The sequence below is a fragment of the Taeniopygia guttata genome, chromosome 4, assembly GCF_048771995.1.
Source record: "Taeniopygia guttata chromosome 4, bTaeGut7.mat, whole genome shotgun sequence".
In the NCBI taxonomy this organism is placed as follows: domain Eukaryota; kingdom Metazoa; phylum Chordata; class Aves; order Passeriformes; family Estrildidae; genus Taeniopygia; species Taeniopygia guttata.
The window spans coordinates 42,465,856-42,492,404 of NC_133028.1; the positions used below are offsets into that span (position 1 = coordinate 42,465,856).

Below are 26,549 nucleotides of genomic sequence, written 5' to 3' on the forward strand. Positions count from 1 at the left end.
ATAATCACTTTGCTACAAAACAATTATTTATTTAATCTTTCCCTTTACTGTAGGAGGAATGATTTTTAACTGAGCCCAAACCCCCTTGCATTCAAGTGGATTGCTAATTAAGCCACAGATGTCTCCTGATGGCAGCAATTACTTCTAGTAACCTTAATGAGCTTGTTACATTCCTTAGTTATTGTTATGAAAAGTTATATGAAAAGCTTTGCCTAATACTACACAGCTCCTGGGGGAATAACTTCTTGATCTGTTCTGGTTTGATTAAAGGGAATTATTGTTTCCTTTCTTAGCAATATTTCTCAAGGTCTTTGTGGCTCATTCTCCTTGTCTTTTGTTGGCAATTTAAACAAGTCTGATCAAATTCTTCACACAGGTCTTCTTTTCCAAACATTTCTATCTGGTTTTGCTCTCCCTGAATTCTCCAGTATACCAAGCCTTTGCTTGGTATACTGCATGCTTTTTCCTCTCTTTTCCAGTGATTGACTCTGTTTAGAGCATACACTTTACTTACAACAGGGATTCTGTGCCTATCAGAACTCCACGGAGTTTTGAAGTTGTTGTTGTTACAGTTTGTTGCAGATATAAGAAATCCATGTCCTTGGAACTCAAAAGCCTCCCTTCAGTGCACAAAAAATAAGGATATCCTAAAAACACTGAATGGAATTCACAGAATAAACTAAGACAACTAAGCACATCTTTTCATGTCCTCTCCTCTCTCCTTTTGCCTTTTCATCCAAAATCCATGCATGCTATACAGGAAGCAATATTATCCAAGGAATAAAGAAGTTCATTCCATTTCAAACCAAAGGATTACTTTTTTTTTTTTAAAATCTGTATTTATTTGGTTTATACTCCCACTCTATTCCTCCTGAAGTCTCTTACCATAGGCAAGAGGTGCACAGAAAACATGTCAGTGGTTATAACTACTTCTCATGGCTTAGTACCATTTTCAGGAGCATCAAAGTTCATAGGAACATGTGAACTTTCCTTCAGAATCACAACCAATTACGATTAAAGTCGAGTCAAACAGATTCCTGCCCAGCACAACACATCATGGAAAGCAGCCGTAGACCCCGGGTGCTAATTCCTGATCAAGCAATTAAAACACCACAGTTCAAAGAAGCATTCAGAGACTATCCCATTTTTCTGACATTGAAACCAAAGGAAGGCTTTGGAGCACCTTCCACACGAGCAATTATAGCAGTTAAATGTAGGAGCTTTTGAGTTTCCCAACCAGTCCCCGACCACCTTCTGAGCTAACCCAAACACAAGTGAACACATAGCAGGCAAGGTAACTTTCAACAAAGCTTATTTTTCAGGAACTGCTGATTTACTGAAACAAACCTTTTGCGGATATACACTGTTTCTGCTAAAATATTTCAAGTCCTGGGATGGCATTTCTGGATGAAACCAGCAAGATAAAGGAGCTGGTCTGATAGCTCAGCAATGTGGTGAGACTAACAGGGCCGGAATTTAGGTCTGAGAGTTCAGATTACTGAGTAGCCTTGCATGAAGGCTGTGAACTATTTTGCAGTGCCTCTTCTGCTCCATCTTTGAATAAGAACAAATAAAAAAGCCTTGATTTCTTATTGTCCAACAGAGCTAGTCTTCCAGTCACTCTGTGAGCAAAAGGCAAGATGAAATTAAGTAGCAAAAAGTAAGGAACTTGCTCAAGGCTCACAGAATCCTCAAAATAGTGCCTGGACCCTGGTGGTCTCCAGTCTGACCTCCCATGAGGAAAAGGACTGCCACCTCCAGTACAGCAGGTCACATGTGGCTTCATTCAGGCACACCATGAACATGAAGCAGAGATCTGTTCACCTGTTGAGGTACCTTTCTCCTGCAGCATCATCCTCCAAGGGACATCATTCTTCCTCATGTTCAATCTCCCATGTGGCAATCAATGACCATGACCACTTGCTGTAAAGCCTGTGGCCACCACAACACAGAATTTGGTTCTGCCAACTCTATGGCTCTTCTTTAAGCAGTTGTACAAAACTGCTACTGGATCCACTTTCTCTTCAGGCCTGACAAGTGCCCTTGTGCCATCTCTGAATCTAAGGGATGTCTCCACCTCCTTTTGATATCTAGACACACCCCACAGCAAGGGTAGGCAGAGACATCTTGCATGACAGACTGAGCTCTGGCATGGGTGGCAGCACTTCCTCAGATACACGATTTTAGTCTCCTAACACGAGCCAGCCCAATATCACTCTGTTTGGGAGAGTGATGTGAACTCTGCTCTCAAAGAAACATTTCTTTCAGTTCAGGCTTTGGCATTTTAAACAAGTGCAATTAAATGCACTGAAAATGCTACTGCAACATGAAGGCTAAAAATTACAACACAAAATGCCAGGAGTTACTCGCAAGAAAAGTTCCTGGAAGAAATGCCCACTCACCCACACTGCACAAGCTTAACATCGTCCAAGTGATAGCTTGCAATCTGAAGCCAGATAAACAAGCCACAATTCAGCCTTTTTCCTACTGCCAGAAGTCTGCACTCACTAACAACTATATCAGCACTAGAAGTGGCACCATTTAGCAACTCTGATCTGCATCAACAAGTGGGTCCCCAGTTACTATTTGGTACAGATGCAATTACTTATGGGTTTAAGTTTGTACCTACAACTGCTAAACCACTTCTAGTTTATAGCACAGAATGTAAACTTCAGAAGAAATATGTGCAGTACAGGCTCATGGATGCTCTTAAAAACTAATACTGCCCTTAATGATGATAAAAAATTTTAATTTTAAATTTATAGCCTTCACCTGACAAGAACAGCATCCTGAATATTCTCTGTTTTTTAAAATGCACTGAATGCTCAGACTTCAGTAAAAAAAATTTATTTTCAATATAAAAGTGCCAAAATATTCACCAACATTGTAATCTATTCAGCAACCAGCTTACTCTAGTAATCAAAATTGCAAGCATCTTTATTCACATTTTTAAATCAAATTCCTTTCACACATTTCCACAATAACCCGAGTCCCTCGAAAGTGGGAAATTTGCATTTCGATTGGCTGCTGTAGTCCATATGTCCAAGTTCATGTAGGCACGGAAAGGGTTAAACCTTGGATAGTATTCCTGCTTACACATAACTGCCTGGTTCTCCACATGGGTTGAATGTTGAGTCGTGGCACTGACGGGGCAGCAGCTTTCATAAACATCACTCTGAGGTGCCCAGATGGAACCAAAAAGTCCAGACATTGGAGACAAGCTTCGGGTGCTTGAGAGGTAGGGCTGCAGGGCAAGATAAAACCAGCATGTGAACACATGCAACACAGACCATTTGCCAAAGAAAATCTGGAAATGCTAAGTACTGAATGGGAGGAAGGAAGCAGCATTTATGCAGAAATTTAAGAAATCCACAAGTAGAAAATTACACAGGAGTTTACAAAGAAATATGGCTGCCAAAAATATTACAGCAGCATTAATTCTTGTGTGTGTGTGTTTAAAGGCATTCCACTGAATGAAGTCACATGAGCTCTTCCCTGCATGGCACAGATATTACTCTAACAACATTATACTACTCAGTTATGGTCAGACTGTTGAGGAAAATACAGGAGAAATGGAAGACACACAAAGATCACCATGCACTTTGAGAGTTAAAATTAAAAGAGAGAGATGCCTAGAAATGACAAGAAAAGGGCTGAAGTATGTGTCAGTTCAGAAATACTGTGCATGCTGGGAGCAGAAAGGGATATTCAATGTGAAAAATGAGACTGTAATTGGGAGCTAGGGAATTTAGCTAGAAAATTTTGAAAGCTTATAAAGAACCTCCTGGAGGGCAAGATGTATTAGTCTGCAAGGAAGTCTCTCAGCAAAGGTCATGGAAGTCTTGGGACTTTTAAAACTGAATGAAACATTGAAATGTATTGTGGAGAAAAGCTCGCCAGGGAAATGAACTGAATTATCTAATGCATTTTCCAATCTCTACCTTCTCTGTTTCCTGGCATTCCTGAATAAAATATGAAATAAAGCCATGTTTATTTTAGGAAAAAGTCTTCTACCAGTTTTGCCACTTCTTAACACAGAAGAATTTTCATTTTTACAGTTGAAAATATTTCTTGCTTTATTTAGTTTAATTCAAAATAAACCTACATTAAATTAAAAAAATTCTAAAATAGAGTATTTTGAAATATGAGCAGAAGAGAAGATAGTTACAACTAAAGACCACCTTGAACTGAAGTTACCACACTGCACTATGGGATGACATAAACATGGCTAGTCTGGAGTATAACAGGTCAAAGTCAGGATTCTGAAATCTGCACAAATCCAGCTTTAATCACTTGAATTTCCTACCAAAAAAACCCCTGTCAAAGTCACTGAGAGCAGCTGTCCATTCAGCTCTTCAATTTTCAAATGTTTCTAGGTTTTTCTGTCAGCACTTTTTGGGTTTTAGCCTCCTGGACACGTTGATTTTGATAGAAAAAAAGTCTCAATAGACTACCAAAGCCCAAAATATTTTTCCATATGTAAGCTGATTTCAGTCATTTTTCAGGCAAAAGGATCATCTTAAAATTTTGCAGACAAGGTCAGTAACATCCTTGACAAACAGCTGGGAAAAACCAATGCCAGCATTAAACACATACATCAGGCTACTCAGAAGATTCATGAAGAACATGCAAGTAACAGATAGGGAAAAGACAGAAATACACGAGGAAGGCTTTGAAGGAGCATGCAAAGGCAGCTCCTCACAGTGACAATACTCACTGTGGAGTTGACATAACTGGCAGGCTCCCAGGCAGGTGGCAAGTTGGGAGGAGCATTCCAGGTGGAGGGACAGTTCTGGTCAATGAAGGCTGTATTCTGCATTGCTGCAGTACCTGGGAAGCCACTGGGGTAGTTCATGTTTTCTGCAATTCATAAAATCGAGCAGACAAACTAAGGCTTTTGCAATATAAAACACTACTAACATTTCTGTGGAGGAACATTGAATCTTCTTGAAAGTAAGCCAGGCTGGGACTGACCTAATCCTTCAGTGATTCCATGCAGCATCAGGGTAGCACAGCAGCGAAGTGTATCCATTTCTATCAACAGGACTACCACTCTGTATTAAGGACCCACTAACAAATTGTTATCAGGAGAACAGGATAAAGACTTGGCAGTCCCTCTACTGGAGAACAGTCTTTATTAGACAGAATGTGCACTGCAGAACCTCCCCAGGCCTCACCACCAACATGTCTCAGCTCTAAACACCCAAGGGATCAGCATGCTGCCTGGAATACTGCAGTCTGACCTTTCATTATTACTTAGGTAGGTAATGCTAAAGAATTCTAGATTGCTGCCAGTGTGCTTCCCAAGCCAAGAAACTCTAGGCTGGAAAGATAATTGGTCACAAGAGGCCTTGTATATCACACACTGGAAGGCTGAAGCCTGCCAGAGGGGAAACAAAGAAGACTGTGCAAAAAGATATGTGTAATACTGTAGGCACAAGCATTGCTCTCAATTCCCTCTGGAAGTCCTGCATACTGCCTTTTCAGGCTCTATGCAAAGGCCAATCTTCTCATCCACCACATGCAGTCATTGTTTATTACTACAGAGCACTCAGCTGGAAAATGTAAAGTTGAAAGCAATGAACACTCGTGTATAGACCAGCTCAGCCTTTTGTTCTACAAAAGGTGAGAGGAAAACAACCATGCTCTGTGATAATTAATATGCTTTATTCCATCTTACCTTCTGGGAAAGCACCATATTCATTCATCTCTAGTGGACAATACATGTTGGAAAACTGGCTGTCACAAGCTGCATTCCAGTCAATGAAGCTGTCTCAAGAAAAAAAAAAAAAATCTGCAGTCAGAAACAATTTGCAGAACTTCTGAAAATCACTTAGAAATACTTATTTATTGTAAAGCTCTTGAATGCAAAATGCCTGTAACTGAGCATGAGGCTTTTCACATTCCACTTGTCAATTTTGCCAGTATCTACTCTGTGCCACTACATAATCACAGCAATCTCTCTCACAGAGTTCTTTTTCCTCTGGGAAAATGAACAACTTGTAATGATGCTACCAGAATCCTGCTATGCCTAACTGGGTTCAACTTTCTTCCCTGTAAAAAAAAACAAACTGTATTTCTTCCCCATAATCATGGGTAATACGATTTGAAGTGGCAGAAGAAGACATAATACATTTGAATGCTTGAGAATAGCAATGAAAATGGAGATTTCTATTTTCCTAACCAAATGTCCTACAGTCCTGTTAAACAGTGCATTTCCTAAGGTACACATAGATTTCTAGGGATTATACTTCTTTAAAATAATTTCAGAATTTCAAGAAGACTTTTTCAAAAGTAATTCCTAAAGACATGTCAGTAGTAAAACAGGCCCTGCTGTACAGCAGGTTTGAAATAGTCAAACTCTGGATCCAGTCTGCACAAGGTAGGCATATAAAAAGATTTCGTAAGAAGCTGCCCTACTTCAATTTTACTATTCAGCCAAGCAGCCATCTTAAGTTATTACTACTAAATTATCAATGAATAATTGCATGGATGTGCATGTTTTTTTGCATGTGAAGTCCAAATCGACGTAGGTGTATGAAAGCAGTCACAGAATGGGTAAGGCTGGAAGGGACCACAGTGAGTCATATGGTCCAGCCTCCCTGCTCGAGCAGGGCCATCCCAGAGCACATGGCACAGGATTGTGTCCAGAGGGTTCTTGAATGTCTCCAGTGAAGGAGACTCCACAACCCTTCTGGACCATCCATTCTGTGTGTGGTCACTGCACAGTAAGTTCTTCCCTATGTTCAGGTGGAACTTCCTGTGCATCAGGTTCTGCCCACTGCCTCTTGTCCTGTTGCTTGGCACCACTGAGCAGAGCCTGGCTCCATCCCCTGACCCCCTCCCTGCAGATCCTGACAGGCATGGATGAGGTCCCTCTCAGTCTTCTCTTCTCGAGGCTGAACAGGACCAGCTCCTTCAGCCTTTCCTTGTAAGAGAGAGGTTCCTGACCCATGAACAACTTTGTAGCTTTTTTCTGGATGTGCTCTCAGAGCTCCTGATCTCTGTTGCACTGACTACGGAGCCCAGAACTGGGCACCACTCCAGATGTGGCCTCATCAGGGCCAAGCAGAGGGACAGTATCACCTCCCTTGCCCTGCTGGCATTGCTCTTCCTGATGCATGCCAGGGTACCACTGACCTTCCCGGCCTGTCCTGACCTTGCTGGCTCAGGGACAACTTGTTGAGCACCAGTACTCCCAGGTCCTTCTCCTGTCATTTTGGATGACAGGATACAACCTGAAGAACTGGCCATATTTCACTTCTATGTGGTGGCAGAGTATTTCTGCTCACTAGTTTGTGGCACATCTTTCATTACTAAAATTTGCTGTGTGAGCAGTGTAAAATACAAGAATTAATCAAGTTCATTACTACGGGAAGTACAACCAAAATATACACAGAGCCTGAAACATACCAACTTGTATCCCTAAACCACCTTTATACTGGAATATTTGTCTTTATAACAAGGTCTGTTCCTGCCATTTAACACAAGTACACAGTGCAAAACACACTGTCGCATACACAAGCCATGCATTTAGCAAAAGGGCAACAGATCTCAAAACCAGGCACTCTACCTGCAAAGCAAGTGAAAGGAATTAATAGCTTTCCAAAAGTATTTAATTAAACTTGAAAAAAGTAGAATATCTATACATGAACAGGGACAGCAATGAATTTGTATTAGTAAAATTAATCATGATGTACTCATGGAAGAGCATTAACAACTAGAACTAAGACTAAAGTGGCAGAACAGCTTTTATTTTAACTGTCATCTGCCTTTACAAAAATGAGTAAAGTACAGGCCTCTGCATTATAGAAGCCTGAACAAAGCATTATCTGTACTTCTTACACAAAACATAACTTGCCTGTTGTGGACAGAGGGGGTTGTTTGGATCATGCATGGTATATTATTCTCAAGGTTGTAGTTCAAACTGTTTGTCACACAGACTGGCTGGGCAGGCCACAAGTCACCTGTTGGGTAAAGACCTAAAAAAGGAAAGGGGAATGAAATGCAGAGTAACAGGAAGGAGACTCCTCAGATTTTGTCACACTGACACTTTATTCTCAGATCCCCAATAAGGACTGTCTGCTAAGGAAGAAAATCCAGAGTTACCAAGCAATTTTTTTGTGATGAAGACCCATCCTTAAACACATCTCAAAATTTCTATTTTTTAAAAAATATATATGTAAGACTTGAACTGAGAAACCAGAATTCAACAAAACAGGGCAAGAACTTCCTACTGAATGTCATTAAGTGTTCAGCTGCCAGTGCCAAGGTGGCACACTTCCACACAGGACAGACAGCAGGGATGCAATGCCCACTGGCCTCTTTGTGCCCACCCCTCAGTCACTAGCCACCTCTGAAGTACAACTACACAAATACAGCAGGAACAGGGTCAGGTTTTTAACAGACTGGAGCCATTCCCGACCAGACAATTTGTGTACTCATTAAATGCTGTATTTAGCCTCTAGCACAGATATTCATTGTGCTGCTCTTCAAGGACTGCATGTCCTGACTGCCCACAGACACTTGGCTCCTAAAACTCTAAGAGAACTGGCAGCTGGATAAATTGAAAAAGCCAAATTAGCAATTTCCCCGAGACAATGCTTGCAAAGTTGGATCTATTTCATTATTTCACATGATACATATTAATATTGCAACCATGGAAGAAGGTTAATCAGCATTTCTATCCTATCAGACAGGTTAAACCTACAGCAGAAGGGCAGAAGTGCTGCTGCCCAAAGAACCACGTGTCCTGACCAGCTTTCAAACTCCACCTCACCATGTAGCATGATGCCTTTATGAATCCCACTCAAAAAGCTAATGTTACTTCCCTCTGAGATACAATGAAAACTCAAGAATTTTAACAGTACTACACAACCTCACTCATTATTGCTTTCAAAGAGAGCAAGCCCCAACTGTGGAAATTTAGAGAGAAAAATAGTCATGTTTGATGCCAAGCTTCACTTTAACACAGCAAGCAGTGCTCCTGATCTCCCAGCTGCATTGCTTCTAGACATTAATCTGTGCACAGCAAGAAGATAAAAAAAAGAAAGAATACCTAGAACATGAGCTGAAAGTTAAATGCTGTCTTCACACAGAGAAGATGCTGCAAAAATCATCAAGGTTATTAAGAAAAACTGACAAGGTTTTAAGCCTTCATTTGCTAACTTTTCACCTAACTTGCTTAGAAGCAAGTCAAGTTCTAGTAACAATTTGTCTGTCAAGTTGGTGTATACGTTATTAGCAACATCACCAAAACTGCTTGGCAAAGTGTGAGAAATCAGCTTCAGTTGTTAATACTGACCTTTATTTTTGTCAGGATCTGCAGCTATGTCCGTGAAATTGGGACATAAGGTTTCAGGATATTGAGGGATGCTGTTCACGTCTCTGCTGAATGAAAAGAAAATTTAATTTCTTAAGTCTCATAATGCAAACTATTTCAAAGGAAATATACAGAGATGTAGAAAACATTCTAATGACTATCATGACTGCTATTGCTTTTCCACTGTCCTGATTTTTCCTATTTCAGAATTACCACTGTGCAATTTTAAAAAGTTCTTTTCCAATTAAAAGCCAGCTACTTATCGCACATGTAAAATGAATAAAATTAATACACCTTAATTACCCCATTTTTATTATCCAGGTATCAACCTATTGCAAATTAATTCAACAGCTCTTCTCTAAAACTGGAAAACAAGCTGTAGTTCATGAAAATCAGTAGAACCTCTTATAATGTTTGAACAACTTTTAAGTAAGTTTACTTTTATGTCCATGAAGATACATAGAGATACATGAGCATGAATTTGGTAGTTATCAAAACCATCCCATCAAAGGAACTAGTCAAAATTAATAAAAGAAAATATTTTCAAGCACCAGAATCCCAAAGCAAAAGGATTGGATTATTTCTCCTAGTGAAAACAGAGAGTGGTGAATCAGAAGTGAAATAAGGATTCATAGTAATAAAAATTGTAGATTCTAGTTCTACTACAGTAAAGAGGGAGAAAAGAATGTGGGGGAGGGAGGAATCAATTTTCATGCTGTATATCCTAGGAGAACATTATTCCCATTAAAAGAATAGCATCAACTTGAAAGTCTTATTCCCAACTTCTTAAAAAAATACAACTAAGCAGTAATGGAAATGTAGTAAGCTGGTAGGAGCTAGAAGAAGGGAAAGTGAAAAACCAATTTCCATTTTTTTTTTCCATGTAGAAGCTTTTATTGTACTTATGCAGCACAATCAATTTTGCTTATATCTTTTCATGTACTGAAGAAGATTCTTCCAACTAGTAAGTACAATCAGATGATCATAAAAAATTACAAGATAACAGGTGCCAACAGGTATTATTTATCAAACTGAGACAAGACTTCAAGTTGGTGTTGTTTCTTTAATGCTTTACAGGCATAGATTCAATTTTTTTACCTGGTATTGCAGATGTTATGAGACAGATTTAGAGTGATAGGAGTTTCAGATGGAAAATCATTTTGTGAAATATTCTCTCCTAAAGAAAAGAATGACTGTGAAAATCAAAGATCTTTAAAAAAGAAGTATGTACAGAATATACATACACACAAACAGAATCATCAATGATGTTAATCAAGTTTTCTCTCACACTGGATTATCACTAACTGCATCAATTTCAAGGCATGCTACCTAGGTCCATAGTCTTAACATGTATTTTATAATTTAGAAGTGATTACTACAGTCTTGAAGGAGAGGTTCCTTGTAACTATCAAATTAAGTCTGAATTTAGAATTACTTATTTTCTTTTTTCTTAAGAGGCATTATAATTTGAACAAACAGGAAAGTCATATACATGTTTGTTATCTATTAGATCACAGGTTCAGACAGATCTCACACTATCATTAAGAAACGTAAAGTTTTATACATACACAAATACACATGAAGTTTCTGCATATTTTTAAATAATTCAAATCATCTTTTTGCAGGTAACCAAAGCCAGGTTTGCTGGTGTCATTTCAGAATTTTAAAATTTACTTCTAGTGCCACATCACTCTGAATAATTATGGCAATGACTTTCAACAGCTTTGGTGATATTCAGGTATTCAAGAATTGCAGTAATGAACCACAGCTCCCATTTCTCATACTAGTCAAGTGGCTCAGGTGTTCTGGATATTTACATCTCAAATACACCTATCCAAACCCAGTCACCGCAGATCTGAACTGCTTTCACACATTCCTTATTTGTGAATTACTTAAATACTTAAATTGTTAAAAAAAAAAAAAAAAAGCAAATAATGTGATGAAACAAATTCAAAGGCAGAAATTGCTTTGGCTATTCTGAGTGACTCTCAGTTCTCCCATCCTTCCATGACAACTATCTGTACATATTGCTCATTGAGGAGCCTGACAGTGATCTTCATCTCCATGAAACGTGTGGTACTTCTTGTCAAGTACAAAGTTCTTTGCATCTCTCCTTGTGTGTCTAAGAGGTGCTCTACAAAAGACAAGTCATGTGCCCCATGCTGTGGTAGGCCTTTCCATTCAGCAGGAAGGCTAAAACTCTGTGCACTACTGTGAAGAGGTGCTGTTTGCACAACTTACTAGATGGAAGAAAATGCCTGGTAGTAATCATTGGCTTTTTATCTCCATCTGAACTGCTGGTACTGCTCCAGCTACCCCAGCTCCCACGACTTGCACGAACACTTCCTGACGAACTTCCACAATCCGAGCTTGAATCAGAACAAAACTTCTCCACACACTTCTTTTTGGACCGCTGATAAAAGTTTTCTAAAGAAGTTGGGAAAACCAATAAAAACCCAATCAAAAAAACAACACAACATTTAAGAAAGTCTTGCCAGGGAAAAGTAATCTGAATCATGAATTTACATGGATTTTCTCTATTTACTGATGAGAGAGGAAAAATTATTTACTGATATATTCAGTAACCAGCCCCTAACACAAGAAGTTTCTGACCTACATGATGGCAAATGGAGGCAAGTGACGATACAGTGCTGCTATAGGTAATAGGTTGAAAGAGGAAGTGCGTATTGTCCTTTGAAATATACACTTAATGCTTCAAACATGAAACATATCCTGGCTGTAGGAACATGCATACGAACAGCAACAACACAATATTACAAGTAATGAATTAATAATTTCTTATTATCTCATCAGAGACTCAAAGGACAATCCTATAGAAATTGATAACTTTCTTCAGATCTCCTCTTCCCTGAATTCAGGGAAAACGGATTATTAAAATCCCAATGGAAAGGCAGGAAGTAGGTACCCAAGCTTTCTTTTGAACACAAAACCAGACTACCAGTCTGTCTTTCCTGCACCAAGCACTGATAGATCATGCTTCAGACTGATTCATTTTCTGTTTTGCACCATGAACCAACCCCATGGAGACGCATGCAGAGCCCTTCAGAAGCGAGAAGCTATGTCCTGTCATCTTCACATCAGGGTTCAAAAGACAGAAGAGCACAGATCTCTTAAGTAAGGAATGCTCTACTGCCACAAAATTCACATCGTGTTTCTTTCCCCATTTTAAGACAATTAAGACTGCATACCTGTTTCTCCCTGCATGGACAAGCTCCCAGCTTTTTGGTCTGCTTTACAATTTTCCCCGTTATTCTGAGGACACCAGGCTCTTATTCCAATATTCGCTCTCAGATCCGGCCTTTCAAATTCACTGCACATATGTTTCAACTCACTCTGCTCAGGGACCCTAATAGAACCACACCCCAAAAAAAAAACGTTTGCATTTTACATTTCATCTGCATTTTTCCTTTCCAGGCATTAAACACTTCAACTCACAGAGCTATGAAAGCAAAGTTCAGAGGAAGCAGTAGGTTTGGAAGGCTTATTTCCCAACTTTAGAGAAACCTAAAAAACCTTTCCCAAAATTAAATATCCTACCACACAGACTACTACGTCTCAGGGGGAGAGGCAAAATGACATGTGCATATTTAATTCCATTTTCTAATGCACTTGGCAAATGGGCAATCAGATGTTGCAGATAAGCACAGTTTAGCACTGTACAAAAATCTAGACACAAAGAAAGATGTGCCCTGTGTTTATTTCACTAGCACAATTATAACCAGAGTAAAATCACAATCTGAAGCAATTTAACTTTTTGCTAGTAAAGTGAAATGACATGTCTGCATCCAATATCATAATCAGAATATTAAGGAAAAATTATTAAATGTCAACTGTCAAATTTCTGCAGAAATTGAATGGTTCCATCTTAACTCAGAAAGCAGCAACTGCTGAATTGGTTCAAGGAACAGACACTAAACTTCAGTATTTCACTGCTCATTTTTTATCCTTCCTATAAAGGTGTGCATCCAGCAAAGATTTACACATGTACTGACTTCCCACAAAATGAACAGAAATTTGTGTACAATGAGTTAAACAGCCTTTTCAGATTTACAATCTCCTTTTAAAGTCCACTGACCTCAATAGAAACACTTGCAATAAAAATTAAGTCCGTGAAGGCTTTGTAGGATTGTGACCTTAATTCAAAAGGCTGGGGGAGGGGAAGGAGTAGGATTTTCTCCACAGAAGTGTTTTTATTCTAAAAGCAGTTTGTAACTAGCATTTTTTAAATAATCCAAACAACTTAAATTTAAAATATATTAAAAATAATTAAAAGTAATTTACAACTGACTTTAAAATGCACTAAAACAATTCTCGGGGGGGAAAAAAGTAACTTTCTACAGTGCTTACTCAATATTCTTTACAATCTAGTGCTGCTCTAGCTGTTTTAATAATTACAGCAAAAATACAAGCCACTCTCATTTCTACACATTTCTGTTCCAAAATTGGTAGAGGACAACATCCCCCCAGTTATTCAATATAGCTGATGACTCTCTTGAAGGTGGAATCATTTCAACAATTTTATTTTCCTTTTTTCAGTGAAGAGAATACATGACTAGAACTTCTCCACACAATACACAAGAGGAAGGAAGCTAAGCATCTGAACTTCAGAGACAGCACATTCCAGACTCTAACAGAGAGCTACCACTGCTATACAGAATGGGCTGCATTTATCTACATGTAGATTTACAAATGGAATATTTTAAAATTTTTTGTTTTGCTGGTGATACTTAGTAGTGCACATTCCTAAAAGTAAATGCTTGAGCCAGGATTAATGTGTGTTTACTTAAATAGATAAAGCAATCCTGCCTAATGTATTATGCAAAACCTGCAGAAACATTACAGCAACTGTGAGTTTCCTCATGATTTGGTGAGGTAATACATACCTTGTGGATATATTTACATTCTTCTTCTTATTTTTCCTAGATGTTCTATTTCTAGTCCAATTCATATTTGGCACATTTCCTTCCTTTTTCTCCTGAGGCTTCTTCTTTCTATATGCATCTTCTTGCTAAAGGCAAAAACACAAGCTGAGACATTATAAAATGAACTTAACTTAGTCAATGAACTCCATTGGATTTTTCTAGCTAAATTTCTCTGGACAAAATGAGCTGACTCAAATGTATAGTTACTTCATAATTTAGTGGCTTTCCACAGCACACCCTCTTTCCAGCACCATCAATTTAACCAGCCTTTCCAAGACTCTGTCCAGCAAGACAGCAAGAGATGATGAGAGAGAAATTCCCAAACTTAGCATTTCCCTTTCACAGCATCTAGCTCTGACTTTCAGAGAAAATAAAATAAATGGAGGGGGAAAAAGTAAAGCAGTCAATAAAATTCCCAATGTGCTAAAAACAAAAAACATCTGCCAGATTTATGATCAGCTGGTGTGCAAGTTCAGCAGCAATAAATCCTCCCTTTCCTCAGCAACTGTGGGGGTTGGGGAAGGCATTCATTTGAATTACAGCTGAGGAAATTATGAAGTTACCAGTAAATACTAGTCATTTCAAGAAATGCAAGAAACAAACTGAGGACCATCAGCCACGCAGGCAAAAAAGTTTGTAACAACAATTTCGAAAGCAAGACTAGACCATGTCTTTTCACACATATTCCCCAAGCAATGTAAGCAATTCTTGCTTACACCATTTTGCCATGGGATTTATACCCAGTAGACAGAATACAAACATAATCCAGATTCTCAAGTTTACTAACTGCCTGATGAAGTTCTTTTAGTGTTTTAAGCTGCCTGCAACAAAGTCTGATGTGTTTATCATACTCAGAAACCAGAGGTGAAGAATGATCCTTCTCATCAACTCCACAATCTGCTAAAGGGCTTCTGCCTGCTGTACTCTCAAATGCAAGTTTCTGATGCAAAGCCTTGGGTTTGGAGATCAGGTCTGCAAGTGAAGGCCAACATGCCCATCTCCCCTGCAGAGAATGTTCCCACATCATTAATGTGGCTGACAGCTGGCATTAGATTCCTAATGTTACTGCTCTAACAGTAACAATCTCTGGCTGTGATATGGCTGTTTTGATTTGTACCCAAACTGTTCACCATTCCATACAGCAGCATTAATACACAACGGATGTGGGACAGCACATCTGCACTCTTCCTCATTCATCTGATTTATAGGATTTCAGATCCGTGACTCTACAAAATATTCCCTACATACACGTACATGCCTATATGTGTATATATATACGTACATAAACTATAAAAAGATAATTTCAAATTCGGAAAGGAGAAAGATTACAATACAAACCTCAGAAGAAGTAATCTCCTCTTTTGCACAGCATGGAGTTTCTTCCTTGGGTCCCTTACTAATCTTTTTCTCTGTGGAAGGCTTTAGGTTGATCTGCTTTTTTGAAGTCTCGCAGTTCTCAGTTTCATTCCTGAGAGGCACTTGCTGGCTATTCCCTACAATTAAACAATAACAACTGTTTACATGAGAAGAGAAGGAGCTCTCAGTCATAACCACATACCTTTCTTTAAAAACAGCCTTGTGTTGCTTTCCAAAATACAGGAGACTAATGTCTAGGCTGATGATACTGGAAAATTTTAAAACCAAAAGCTAATGCAGTGTAAAAATTCTTACAGCAGTTGCAAAAAGTAGCTTTGTGTTGGTTCATGGTCATGCCCCACACCACTCCCAGTGCATGCATAGATTACACAAGTCATGCTCATCTCATCTGAATTTGAGCTACTTGGGACTCAGCCATGGGTCTGTAAGGTAGAATTTGAAGCTAGAGAACACTGGGTTAAAAAAAAAAAACAAAGAGAAAAAACACCTGCAAGCTGAGTGGGGAGAAAGGTGCTTGACACCTCTGAAGTGTTCTCTGCATTCACTATGAAGACGAAGGGAAGTCATCCTTTCTTTAGCATGGGTCCCACACTAAAAGTTCTTTTACTTGAGAGGCTTGTGAGGAAGAAGAATTATTTTAATCTAAGAGTCCAAAAGATGAAAGCTTCAAGAGGAAGCCTGCCTCAACAACTAGATGAGCTGCTCAGTTGAGTCACATTCCTCTGCCTGGGCCAGGACAGGACAGGACTAACTTTGCCTCTGATTGGTTCCAGGTATCTCAGAGAACTGCACTACATCCACAGTGATCTACCACGAGGCTCTCAGCTGCTCTGTGTGAGAAATGTTATCACTTACTGAGCTGAACTGGTCTTCTCAACTGGGAAAGGCATGCCCAAACATTTTTACGTTTTCCTGCCAACCAACTACAACATCCTAGCTCTGAGTCAGATACTGGCTCCCCTCTGGAGCAGGCAGACATGAGGACTGCAAAAGGAGCACATGTGAATGAAACACCAGGGAAGGGAGACTGCCAGAGTGCTAAAGAATACTCTGTTGCTCTCCAGCATACAAATATGTGAGTACCCGAGGTCCTGAACTCCCTGTTTGCACAAAACCAGGTCTGTAACTATAATCAAGATACAAACACTGCAACAGGGTACATTTTAGACTTAACATATCCTACTAAATGTCTTGAAACACAGAAAAATGCCTGATAATAGACAACAAAGGAGATTACCTTTAGCACTTTTCTACTGAATACATGGAATGATCTCCTAATTCAAAGCAAAGAATAAGCAACAGTACATTTTAGGTGAAAATATCTTGCCTTCACCAGAGATTGCACACTTGTACCTGCTATAGCTCACAGATAACAACACAAGAAGCAACAAGCATGTGGTTGCAACTACACAAGACATCAAAGCTTGAAATCCCTCTCTGATGGCTCACTCCCTAAATAAACTGCCACAGCTACAGCAAATGCCAGTTTTCATCACTCAATTACTTTGCCAAGTGCCTCAGTAAAGCCAAGCTTCCAGAGGATGCATTCTCCTATCCCGCTTTTGATTTCTCCCAGGTGTTCTTCTGCTGTTCTTAAAATTTTGAATTGCAAAGCTAAGAGATAAGACTTCCCAGGCAGCTTAGCCCCACAATTTCAAAAAAAGAAAAACAAGATAAAAAATATAGCTATGCAATTACTATGGAAAACACTGATTTGAAGATTCCTACACAATAAAATCCACATTATCCTGGTGTCAGGTTTTTCTTATTTTGGGTGGTTTTATCAAAGGAGTTCTGAATATCTGCTTCTGAATGTGCTTGCTTGGTGATTCAACCATCATATTTTCAGTGGACCTGAAAATAGCAAACTGGGATCCTTCTGAATATCTGACAAGGGCAATTTGTGTCTTATAAGCAGATCTATGACATCAATTATTTTAACAGTTAAAAAGCTATGCCAACAAGCTTGAAATCTGTAAACCAAGCAAATTTATGATTTATGAAACAACTTTAAATGTAAGCTGCTTCCTTAGGAATGTAAACAGACAAATCACAGTGAACACATAAGAAACTGCACATAAGAAACAACACATTCCTTTGTCCCACACAAAAGACAAAATCCTGATCACAGTGAACTCATCAGAAGATTTCACATAGTAATTTAGACTGACAGAATTTAAGAAAAAATTACCACTAATTTTCCTAATTTCTTGCAGTTCCGGCTGTTGTTGAGGTGAATTTCTGGACAAGTGACTTTCAGGCAGCTTCTTGGACATCTTCACAGAACAGAACTCCTGTTCTTTGAGCTCAGCTAGATTTTCTGAAGTTTTAAGGTTAGTTTCCTTAGGAAACATACATGTTTGAAGATCTTCCTTCAGATCACACTCTGAAGAAGTATTTTTAATGAGAACTGCATTTTTCAGTGTACTTTCTTCTTTACCCAGAAAGTCTTCTGGAAGAGTTAAATTCTTGCTAACGTTTATGCTATTTGCATATTTCAGAGTTACCCAGTTCTCACTGACAACATCAGTGCAAATGTCCTCTTTTGGTGCTGAGATTTGGTTCTCTGCAATCTGATTCTGTTTCTCATCAGTGGCTGCAATGGCACTGCCAGCTGCTGCGTTTGGTTTCTGCTTACTGTAGTAAACTGGACATTTGTGTTTCTTCTGAGAGTGGCTGTAGGTCGCAGGGCTTCTCTTTGCTGCACTCTGACTTCGGCTGGAAGAAGGGCCTACAGACAGGAAACCCTTCCCTTTACCTTTATCTGAGGAACTATACGAATCCATAAATGTCTTGCAGCTTCCCCTGTAGGAAAAAAAAATAATAATTTGGGATTTGTTTTTCTTTACAAACAAATATGAGATATTGTTGTAAGAAAAGAAAGCGGGGTATATGCACAAGCCATTAAATTCCTTTAGGTCTTTACCATACCAGCTAAGCACATTCTGATTTCAGTGAGAATTGATCAAGACTCTAAGCATTTGCTCAGACTTCCAACACACTTACATGCTTCAGTGAATAAGTGCCTAACGGACCACTCAAGAGGGTCAGATTGAGAACCATTAATGTGTCTTCCATTCTTTCCATGGCTGCCACACATCGCAGCCTTGGTATCCTTTACTTTCCTCACACAATTTTTACCTTATGTATTACTGGCAATATTCAAGATCAATAAACCCCTGAGTTCCTCCATTTCTCTTGGGTTGAGGTGGATGTTCTCTAAAAGAGGCTGCTTGGAACACTGTCTCCTTTAAACCAGCACACAGCAATATCAGTAACAATCAGACAGAAAGCACTACTCCACAATAAACAGGGTAGAAAAGAAGAAAAAAAAGTATTTTTACTTGTAGGAATCAGAGCTGATTACGTCAACAGAGTTGCTGTTCTGCTGTGGTGAAGCACTAGGATTTGGCCTCTGTCTTGATTTCATGAACTCTGCTAGAATATACTGGGCTTGCTGGAAGGCTATCAGAATCACTCCAAGCAGGGACAAACTGCCAAAGAAAACAACAGATACTGAAGGAACTTTCAGGAATATTCAGTGGAAGAATTAAAAAGCTTCTAACAAGATACACTTCTCTAATATTTTTTTTTGTAATTTTGAAGTAAAAAGACAGACAATAAACTCAAAATACAGCCTTAAAAATTATAGCTGTATTAGTATTTTCTTTTCCTTTTTTTCCTTATAGGCCTTACTTGTTATTAGCTCAATAAAATAACTCAGTCATGAACTTTAAAAGAAAAAAAATAGAACAAAGTAAAAGTTCATTCTAAAAGAGATAATCCTTGAGGGTAATTTAGAAGTAACTGTGTTGTAGTCTTACGTCATATCATAATATGATGTAAGACATCATAATATGAGGTAAGACATCATATCATAATATGACCTATCAGCTCGCTGTTCATTTATGATAGTCCTCATCACTATTTTGGTATTTATTAAATACTGTCTCTCTCTTTTCTTAGAGAAAATGCTGGCATAAAATGAGCTACAAATGCCATCATGCTTCTAAACTAAAAAATGTAGATGCAAAACATCCTCTCTCCATGGTGTTTTAGTTTTATCAAACCTATATGGATCAAAACAAAAATTTTTCTAATTCATCAAACCACCTTCTTGATCATTCAGTGTAAATTTTGTTAGCAGGAAAACAGAATGAAAAATTCCTAGTTTTTCAGATCCCTGTAGTCTTCTCCTGTTGCATTTAGAAACAGGCAAAGTGGTCACCACTGTTACTTCACTTGTGTTCTCACCGCTTCCAGTGTCCAAACCATGCTAGCAGCAGCACAGTGAGCATGGAAATCTCAGTTCAGGATGCATCAGCACGTGTGTGTTATCACCACGACATTCACACCCAGTGCATCTTGCAGGAACTCTGGGGTGCTGTGAGGAAAGCCTTACCTTACAAAGAGAACAGTGAGCCTCCAGAAAGACTCTTCCCAGCTGGGTCCTGGCACCACATCCGCACACAGTGGCAACAGATGGTGAGGGAGAGTCACGTTGAGCGTGAAGTGGAACTCCAAATCAGCAGCAGTCACCAGTGTGAGCTCACGAATTACCCAGGAAGATGTAAAGTCAGGAGTGAATCTGTCAGGAAAAACAGAGGTGATGTTACTTTTCCATTGTTGGGCTGAATTTTACTTTCTGAAGTCACATGGATAACAAAAATACAAATAATATGATGACAACAACAATAATAATAAATAAGAAAACTAATTTAGTATTTACCAATAATTTAATAGCATTCTTTAAATTACTAAAATATTGCCTGATTGAATTTTAATTCAAAATATGAATTATTAATGTATTCATCTAATAATAACAGTTTAGTTATATGAAATAATATGATTTAATAATATTTTTTAAAGCACATAAATAAAGTGTCCACTATCTGCTTAAACTGTGCAAGTGGCATTAGGTCATCTTAAACTGGCAAAATATGTGGTTTATTATGACTCTTCACAATACTCTTATTACTGTGACATGTTTTCCTTTTATCAAGGAAATGCACATAATCAACTCAGATTAATCAACAAGAGCACAGCATACAGCCAGCATGATTTCAGAAAGGGCCAGGTACTAGGGTACAAAGTACCTGGAAAGACACAGAAAGCAGAAGAAACACCAGATTTGTCTCTTCTGCCACTTTCCTGACCCATCTCAGTATTCTACTTGATTGCTAGAAGGTATATCTTGCCTTTCCAATCAGGAGAGGTGAGATTTGTTGCATAGGAAACCACAATTACTTTAATACAGTAACATTAACTTTACTTTTGCTTAAGATATTTACAGTATCTTTCACTCAAGGATAGTTTAAAAAGAATCAGTTTTAGACTATGCGCAGTGCTGGAAAAGCATGAGTAGATTGTGGTCAGGCTACTTGGAACAAGCTTAGAGAATAACAAGCCAATAAAAAATTGTGGCAACTCTTTTGTTTTAATTTATTACTTCATAATGCACTGATAAAAGCATGTATAAAGAACCAGTATTATATAATCTGTTTGTTAGTGTTATCCTGAGGAAAATTCTTACTAAATTTCTATTCAAAATTTTGTGTGTGGCATGTTATTGGAGTGCCTGTTTCTGCAATTAATTATTTCAAATTTCCACTTCAGTTATTTTGTCAACAAATTTGTCAGTGCTTACACAATGCTGATTTCTCGTGATGAGTTTTGAGCTAGGAAAAATTCCTGACAGTCTAACACTTCAAATCCATATCCTTGGCAACTGTAACCATTGATTTTCATTGATGAAATTGTTATAGGAAGAGGTCCAATATTTTCTACTTTGAAGTTCTTCGTAATGGATAGAATTTGCTTGCTGTCTTTCAGTTCTTAAAGGGGAAAAAAAGAGAGCAATTATTTTACAGTGCATAAAATTATTTTCTTACATTCATAAATAAATTGCTATTTTTACTTACAATTGAATAAAAAGCCCATAAGTGACAAGATCTAATACAGACTATTCTGCAGTAGTGTATTTTTACTATTTTCAGTCAGAGTTTTGACAAAACAGAATCTACGCTTCTCACAGCCAAGCTCTTCAGCTTTTACCATTCTGTTTATGTAACATTAATGTTCTGTATCAGTACCAGTGCAGAGCAAAGCAGCTCAACCAGAGACCTGTGCCTCCTTACTCACGTCGTCTGCAGTCCATTAGTGTAGCTTCTGGCACCTTAAATCGAAGGGATCCTCCTGCACCAGGGAGTCTTCCCCCTACTTTAAGCAATTCTTTGGCTCCAAAGCCTTCTACATTGACCACATCCAGAACAGTTAAGTTGTTTCTGCCATAAAATAAACATCAAGCAATCAGCCACTAAAGCACAAATTAAGTTTGCAAAATCATGACTTTCCTCTCTAGGTGCCAAACCAAGATAACAGTGTTTAAGTAACAGAATCAGTGGCAAAACCTAGACAGGTTTCCCCTAAACAGAGACAGGATCAGTCCAGAACCAGCCACTAGTGAATTTCACATAGTGAAGGAGCAAGTTTAGCGGTCAGTGCCAATAGATAACAACTGTGCCACCTAGTAAAAATGGTTGCTTCTTCAGTAAACTCTCTTTTACTACAAAGGTAACCAAAGTTTGGCTGCATAAAAGACTCAATGGATCCATAACTCCTTCAATTACTAAGTCAGGTTGAAAACAGCAAAGCCACACAATGTGTTTCTCTCTTAAATCAAAACTGCCTCAGTAAAGTCACATGCATTTTATAACCCTATGACCACAAATCAAGAAAATTAATGACTAAGACAAAAGGCACAAACACACTAAGCAATTTTTATTAAACCAGAAGTATTCTGACTTTCAAATTTTGACCATGCCAGGACTTTACAAATTCATTTTTACATTGAGTTGCTTGATTCTCATTTAGAACTAAAATTTGGCATACCTGATTAAAATAAGGGAAGTTACTCTTTTGTAGTCAAGAGGTGTAAAAATTACACCAACTTTTCTGGTTTCCAGTGGCTGTAAACTTAAACAAAGCATCTCAGAACTGCATTTCTTGCTGATGAGGTCCTCTTGATGTGCATTCTGTTAAACAAAAAATGCACTTCTTACTCACAGAAAACTTGTGTTTACAGATGTCAATAAAGAAAGCACTATTACACCACATAGAATATTTTTGGCAAGGTGCAGAAACTGCTAACTAATTTGTTATACCAAAGTCTTTCCTTTTGAAAACATAAAACATCAGATAAGATTGTTTATTTGAGAAAAAGTTCATATTACTGCACTTACTATGAGGAATGTATTACTTCATTATTTAAATCAGCTTTTATTTGCTCAGATGGAAAAGAAATTATATAACGTCTTTCATATTCAAGAAGTCCTGAAACACTTCACAACACAAGAACTGACAGTATACTGATTGCACAGGGAAATGTGGCAACCATTATACCCTCAGTGCATGACTTACAACTTGATTGAAGTGAGAAAGGAACTGCTGGTAAATATGCTGATCATTTGAGTCACTGGAAAGAAGCCAGAGACTTCTCTGCTATATTAATTAAAAGCCAGAACTACCAGTACTTAGTCTGAAAATAATGTAATTTTTTTTTTAATACTGTTGTCTATTCTTTCTGCCTTAGAAAAATGAAAATAGCCCTATAACTTGCTCTTCCAGAACTGGGGGTCCCCTCTTAGAAAGGGGTGATCAGATACTTATAGCAGTCAAGAAAACCATAAAGATTCCAAAATGGGCTCTCACTTGCTGCTTCTCAGTTTATGGGTGTTGTACTAACAGATTTTCTGATCTTTTTCAGTACAAAACGTTTTTATTCTTAGTCTATTTTATGAAAAACAACACACAAAAACTATCAGAAACTGCATTTAATAGTTGCTATTTAGTAAAAGCAAGCCATGTATGGCATTTTAAAACTTCCCCATGTCATTCCCTACAAAGATGAGCCTAACAATTCACTGTACATAAACTGACTAGGGAAATTATGCCAAACACAAAAATTTATATATTAACAACTATTCATTTGGTTAACAAGGCAAGATCTGTCTCATATGTGCTGAAAATCAATCTAACCATGCATGTTCCCCATAGCTCTTCAAACCTAATGAAAAACACGCATTGCACACAATGATGTGAAGATCTACAGCTATTTTTCCATTTGGCCAAGAGTATGGTGTGTGGGACTGTGGAAGCTCACTCCTACCCCTACGCTACCTTCCCTTTTTCAGGATGTGCCTACAGGCTAGGATTTATGAACTGCTGTCTCCTCTCTTTTACAACAACTCTTACAACTGTTGCCAGAAAGGAAAGGTCAGCTTTGATTAGCTTAGCAAACATACTCTTTTCTTTTTACAAAGTATAAATATTTCATTAAGATCTTAAAGAATATGTGCAGAAACATGTATCTACACAGGACATTAAGATGAAGCTGCAGCATGCCAAAACAGCCCAAGAAAAAAACATTAATTCTGGACTTTTGTACAAACCAGAAGTCCTAAGAAGAAATTCTTTGGGTATTCTGGATAGTACTCTGGTCACCAGAATATACCAGCACCCCTGATACAGCATTTTCTCTGTCATCCATGACACAACACTTCAGAGTTTAAGCTCAGCACTGATGTGCCATAGTCAAATGTTACTCATGCAAAAACTAGGCAGTGGGAACCAGAGAGACTATGACATTCCAAACCTGAATCCAGAAGTTGCAATGGCATGAAGCTGAGATGCAGAAATCCTGGCTCCTCCTCCCCTGAACTACCCAACACTACTTCCCTCTTCTGAGAAGACAACCAGCCAGCTCCTGACATCGCCGACTCCACAGCCTGACACTTCACGGTCAGCCTGGAGCCAAGGGTGAAGTCCCAACAACACATCCACACACATGCAGGCATGCACACACTTCCTCCCTACAGCTGTATTCAAAACTGACTCAAAATCTGAAGATAACTAACTGCAAAGATACAAACCTGATGAAGAATCAAGAAAACACTGTGAAACTGCTTTAAATTGCACTTGGGAAGAACTCAGAAGTAGCATAGCTAGAAAAATCCTTCTCTAGTGTGTCAGATTACTTCTACCAAAATTAGGCATCTTACCCTGTGAGAACATTCATCCATTAGCCTGAATTCGGTGGTTGTGAAATTAATAGCTTGCACATTTATGCCGAACCTAAATAAACCAAAACAAAAAGTTAAGCACTTGAACCCCAGCCTGTCAGAACTGCATTGACTTATTTTTACATGCTGGCATCTATTCCTAAATACAGACTACTTTGACAATTGCATTTTGGCAGTGTGAAATATGGTGGAAATGTGGGTCTGCATTTCAACAGAATACACTGCAAATCAGTTTTATGTGGATTCCACACATCTGGAAAACAAACAAATGGCCGGGCATTTTAGGTCTGTCAGTGTAGAATATTGTAAAAGATAACAGTCAAGAAATAGAATTCCTATAAGCCACACAAACACAAATTCCTCAAAGCTCTTTCTGCTCACATAACTGTTAAGAAATAATCATTATTGAATCTCATATAATTTATTCAAATATCTCTCTTTCTGCTCATGATTTGTTTGGGATAAATTCCTATTTTCCATCACATAATTTGCAAATCAAATTCACTTAAAGCAATTGATTTGTTTGTCCAAATGTAAATTATAAGCATTTGACATTAGGTATTAAAAACTGACATAAAAACGTAAAATGTAGATTATAGACGAATGGACCTCCAGCCACTGAACTGAAAACTCACTTGTCATAACTGTCTATGACATTAGCTTAAAAAGAACCAGTAAATGGATGTGATTTCTGGTGAACTTAGAAGATCTGCAGGAACAAAAGTGTGCAAATACAGAGAAAATGTAATTGCAAACTACTAGAAAGAGTCTATGTGGAAACCATATTTAGTATGCAAACAGATGCAGTTATTAATGTGCATATATATATACACAGACATATATATGCACGTGGATGTACCTATGTAAAGAAACGAGGTTAAGGAAGCAATTACACAGGGATTGGGACCCCAAATAAGCAAGTTACACCTAAGCACAGGAGTAATCACACTGTCTCTAACCACACACTCCGACCAACTATAACATTTTTTCAAAGAGAAGTGTGACAGAGCTTGTTTTGGTGAACTTCAGCTCACTCACCGGGTCCCTTTATTGTTCATCTAACTCTTCTCTAGATTTCTCATTAGATCATCTTAAATCTAAAACATAAAGCCTAACACAGAAACATTTACTTAGCTGACCCTAAACATTTATGTTGAGGTTCCTCCCTCTGGATCTGCATTTTTCTTCCCAGTTCCTGTTTCTTCTTCAACCAGAGTTACTACCTAAGAAAAGGCTAAGAAGAAAACTCTCCCTGATGGAAAACTCTTCCTGGTTCAGACACCTTTTCACTGATCTGTCCACAGGCCCTACAGATACCAACTAGCACTGTGAGGAGATGCACAAGCCCAACTCTGTAAGCTGTTCACCTCATCAAGGCAGCTTGGACTAAGCCTCAGACACTAGAAGATGATCAACTATAATATATATCTGGCAGACACAAACTTGCTTAAAACACATTCAATTTGTGTTTTATCAATGATGAAGTACATTACAAAAGCATGCACCATACAGGGAGCTGCCCTAAACATGGCTCTACCTTCCAAAATGGGTCAGAATGTAATCCCCACTTAAGTTACACTTTGAAAAACTAAATAAAACCCAGTAAGTAACAACCATAAGGCACAGTAAATAAAATTTTTTAAAAGGGAAAATAGTATCCTGAGATAGTTTTTACCATTTGTTCAGCAGACTCAGTGAAGCTTGGGGATCAGGGTAGTAAGAAAGTGGCAGAAGCTGCAACGTAACTGGGAAGGATGAAGGGTTTCTTAGTACGAAATATTTTACCTAAATAGTTTGGAGGGGAAAAGAAAGAGTTAAAAACTATAT

At 38.3% G+C, this 26,549-nt stretch overlaps 1 protein-coding gene across 6 annotated transcripts in view; it reads right to left on the minus strand.

Annotated features, from left to right (window-relative positions):
• Window positions 1-2,831: 2,831 nt before the first annotated feature.
• The window catches only part of TMEM131L (transmembrane 131 like), a 79,008-nt gene continuing 55,290 nt past the window's right edge, over window positions 2,832-26,549 (minus strand). For 4 of the 6 annotated variants that reach the window (XM_072928467.1, XM_041715866.2, XM_030271480.4 and 1 more), the window contains 18 exons: window positions 26,398-26,507; window positions 24,702-24,774; window positions 22,534-22,676; window positions 21,784-21,926; window positions 21,290-21,476; window positions 20,045-20,230; window positions 18,987-19,136; window positions 17,834-18,447; window positions 15,604-15,758; window positions 14,227-14,351; window positions 12,532-12,689; window positions 11,564-11,749; window positions 10,421-10,499; window positions 9,305-9,390; window positions 7,862-7,982; window positions 5,681-5,769; window positions 4,718-4,860; window positions 2,832-3,244 (listed from right to left, as the gene is read on the minus strand). In XM_072928467.1, the coding sequence (XP_072784568.1) occupies window positions 2,966-3,244; window positions 4,718-4,860; window positions 5,681-5,769; window positions 7,862-7,982; window positions 9,305-9,390; window positions 10,421-10,499; window positions 11,564-11,749; window positions 12,532-12,689; window positions 14,227-14,351; window positions 15,604-15,758; window positions 17,834-18,447; window positions 18,987-19,136; window positions 20,045-20,230; window positions 21,290-21,476; window positions 21,784-21,926; window positions 22,534-22,676; window positions 24,702-24,774; window positions 26,398-26,507 (3,027 nt within the window). In that variant the 3' untranslated portion in view covers window positions 2,832-2,965. The remainder of the gene's footprint in view (window positions 3,245-4,717; window positions 4,861-5,680; window positions 5,770-7,861; window positions 7,983-9,304; window positions 9,391-10,420; window positions 10,500-11,563; window positions 11,750-12,531; window positions 12,690-14,226; window positions 14,352-15,603; window positions 15,759-17,833; window positions 18,448-18,986; window positions 19,137-20,044; window positions 20,231-21,289; window positions 21,477-21,783; window positions 21,927-22,533; window positions 22,677-24,701; window positions 24,775-26,397; window positions 26,508-26,549) is intronic. The other 2 variants (XM_041715867.2, XM_030271481.4) reach the window with 1 other exon arrangement.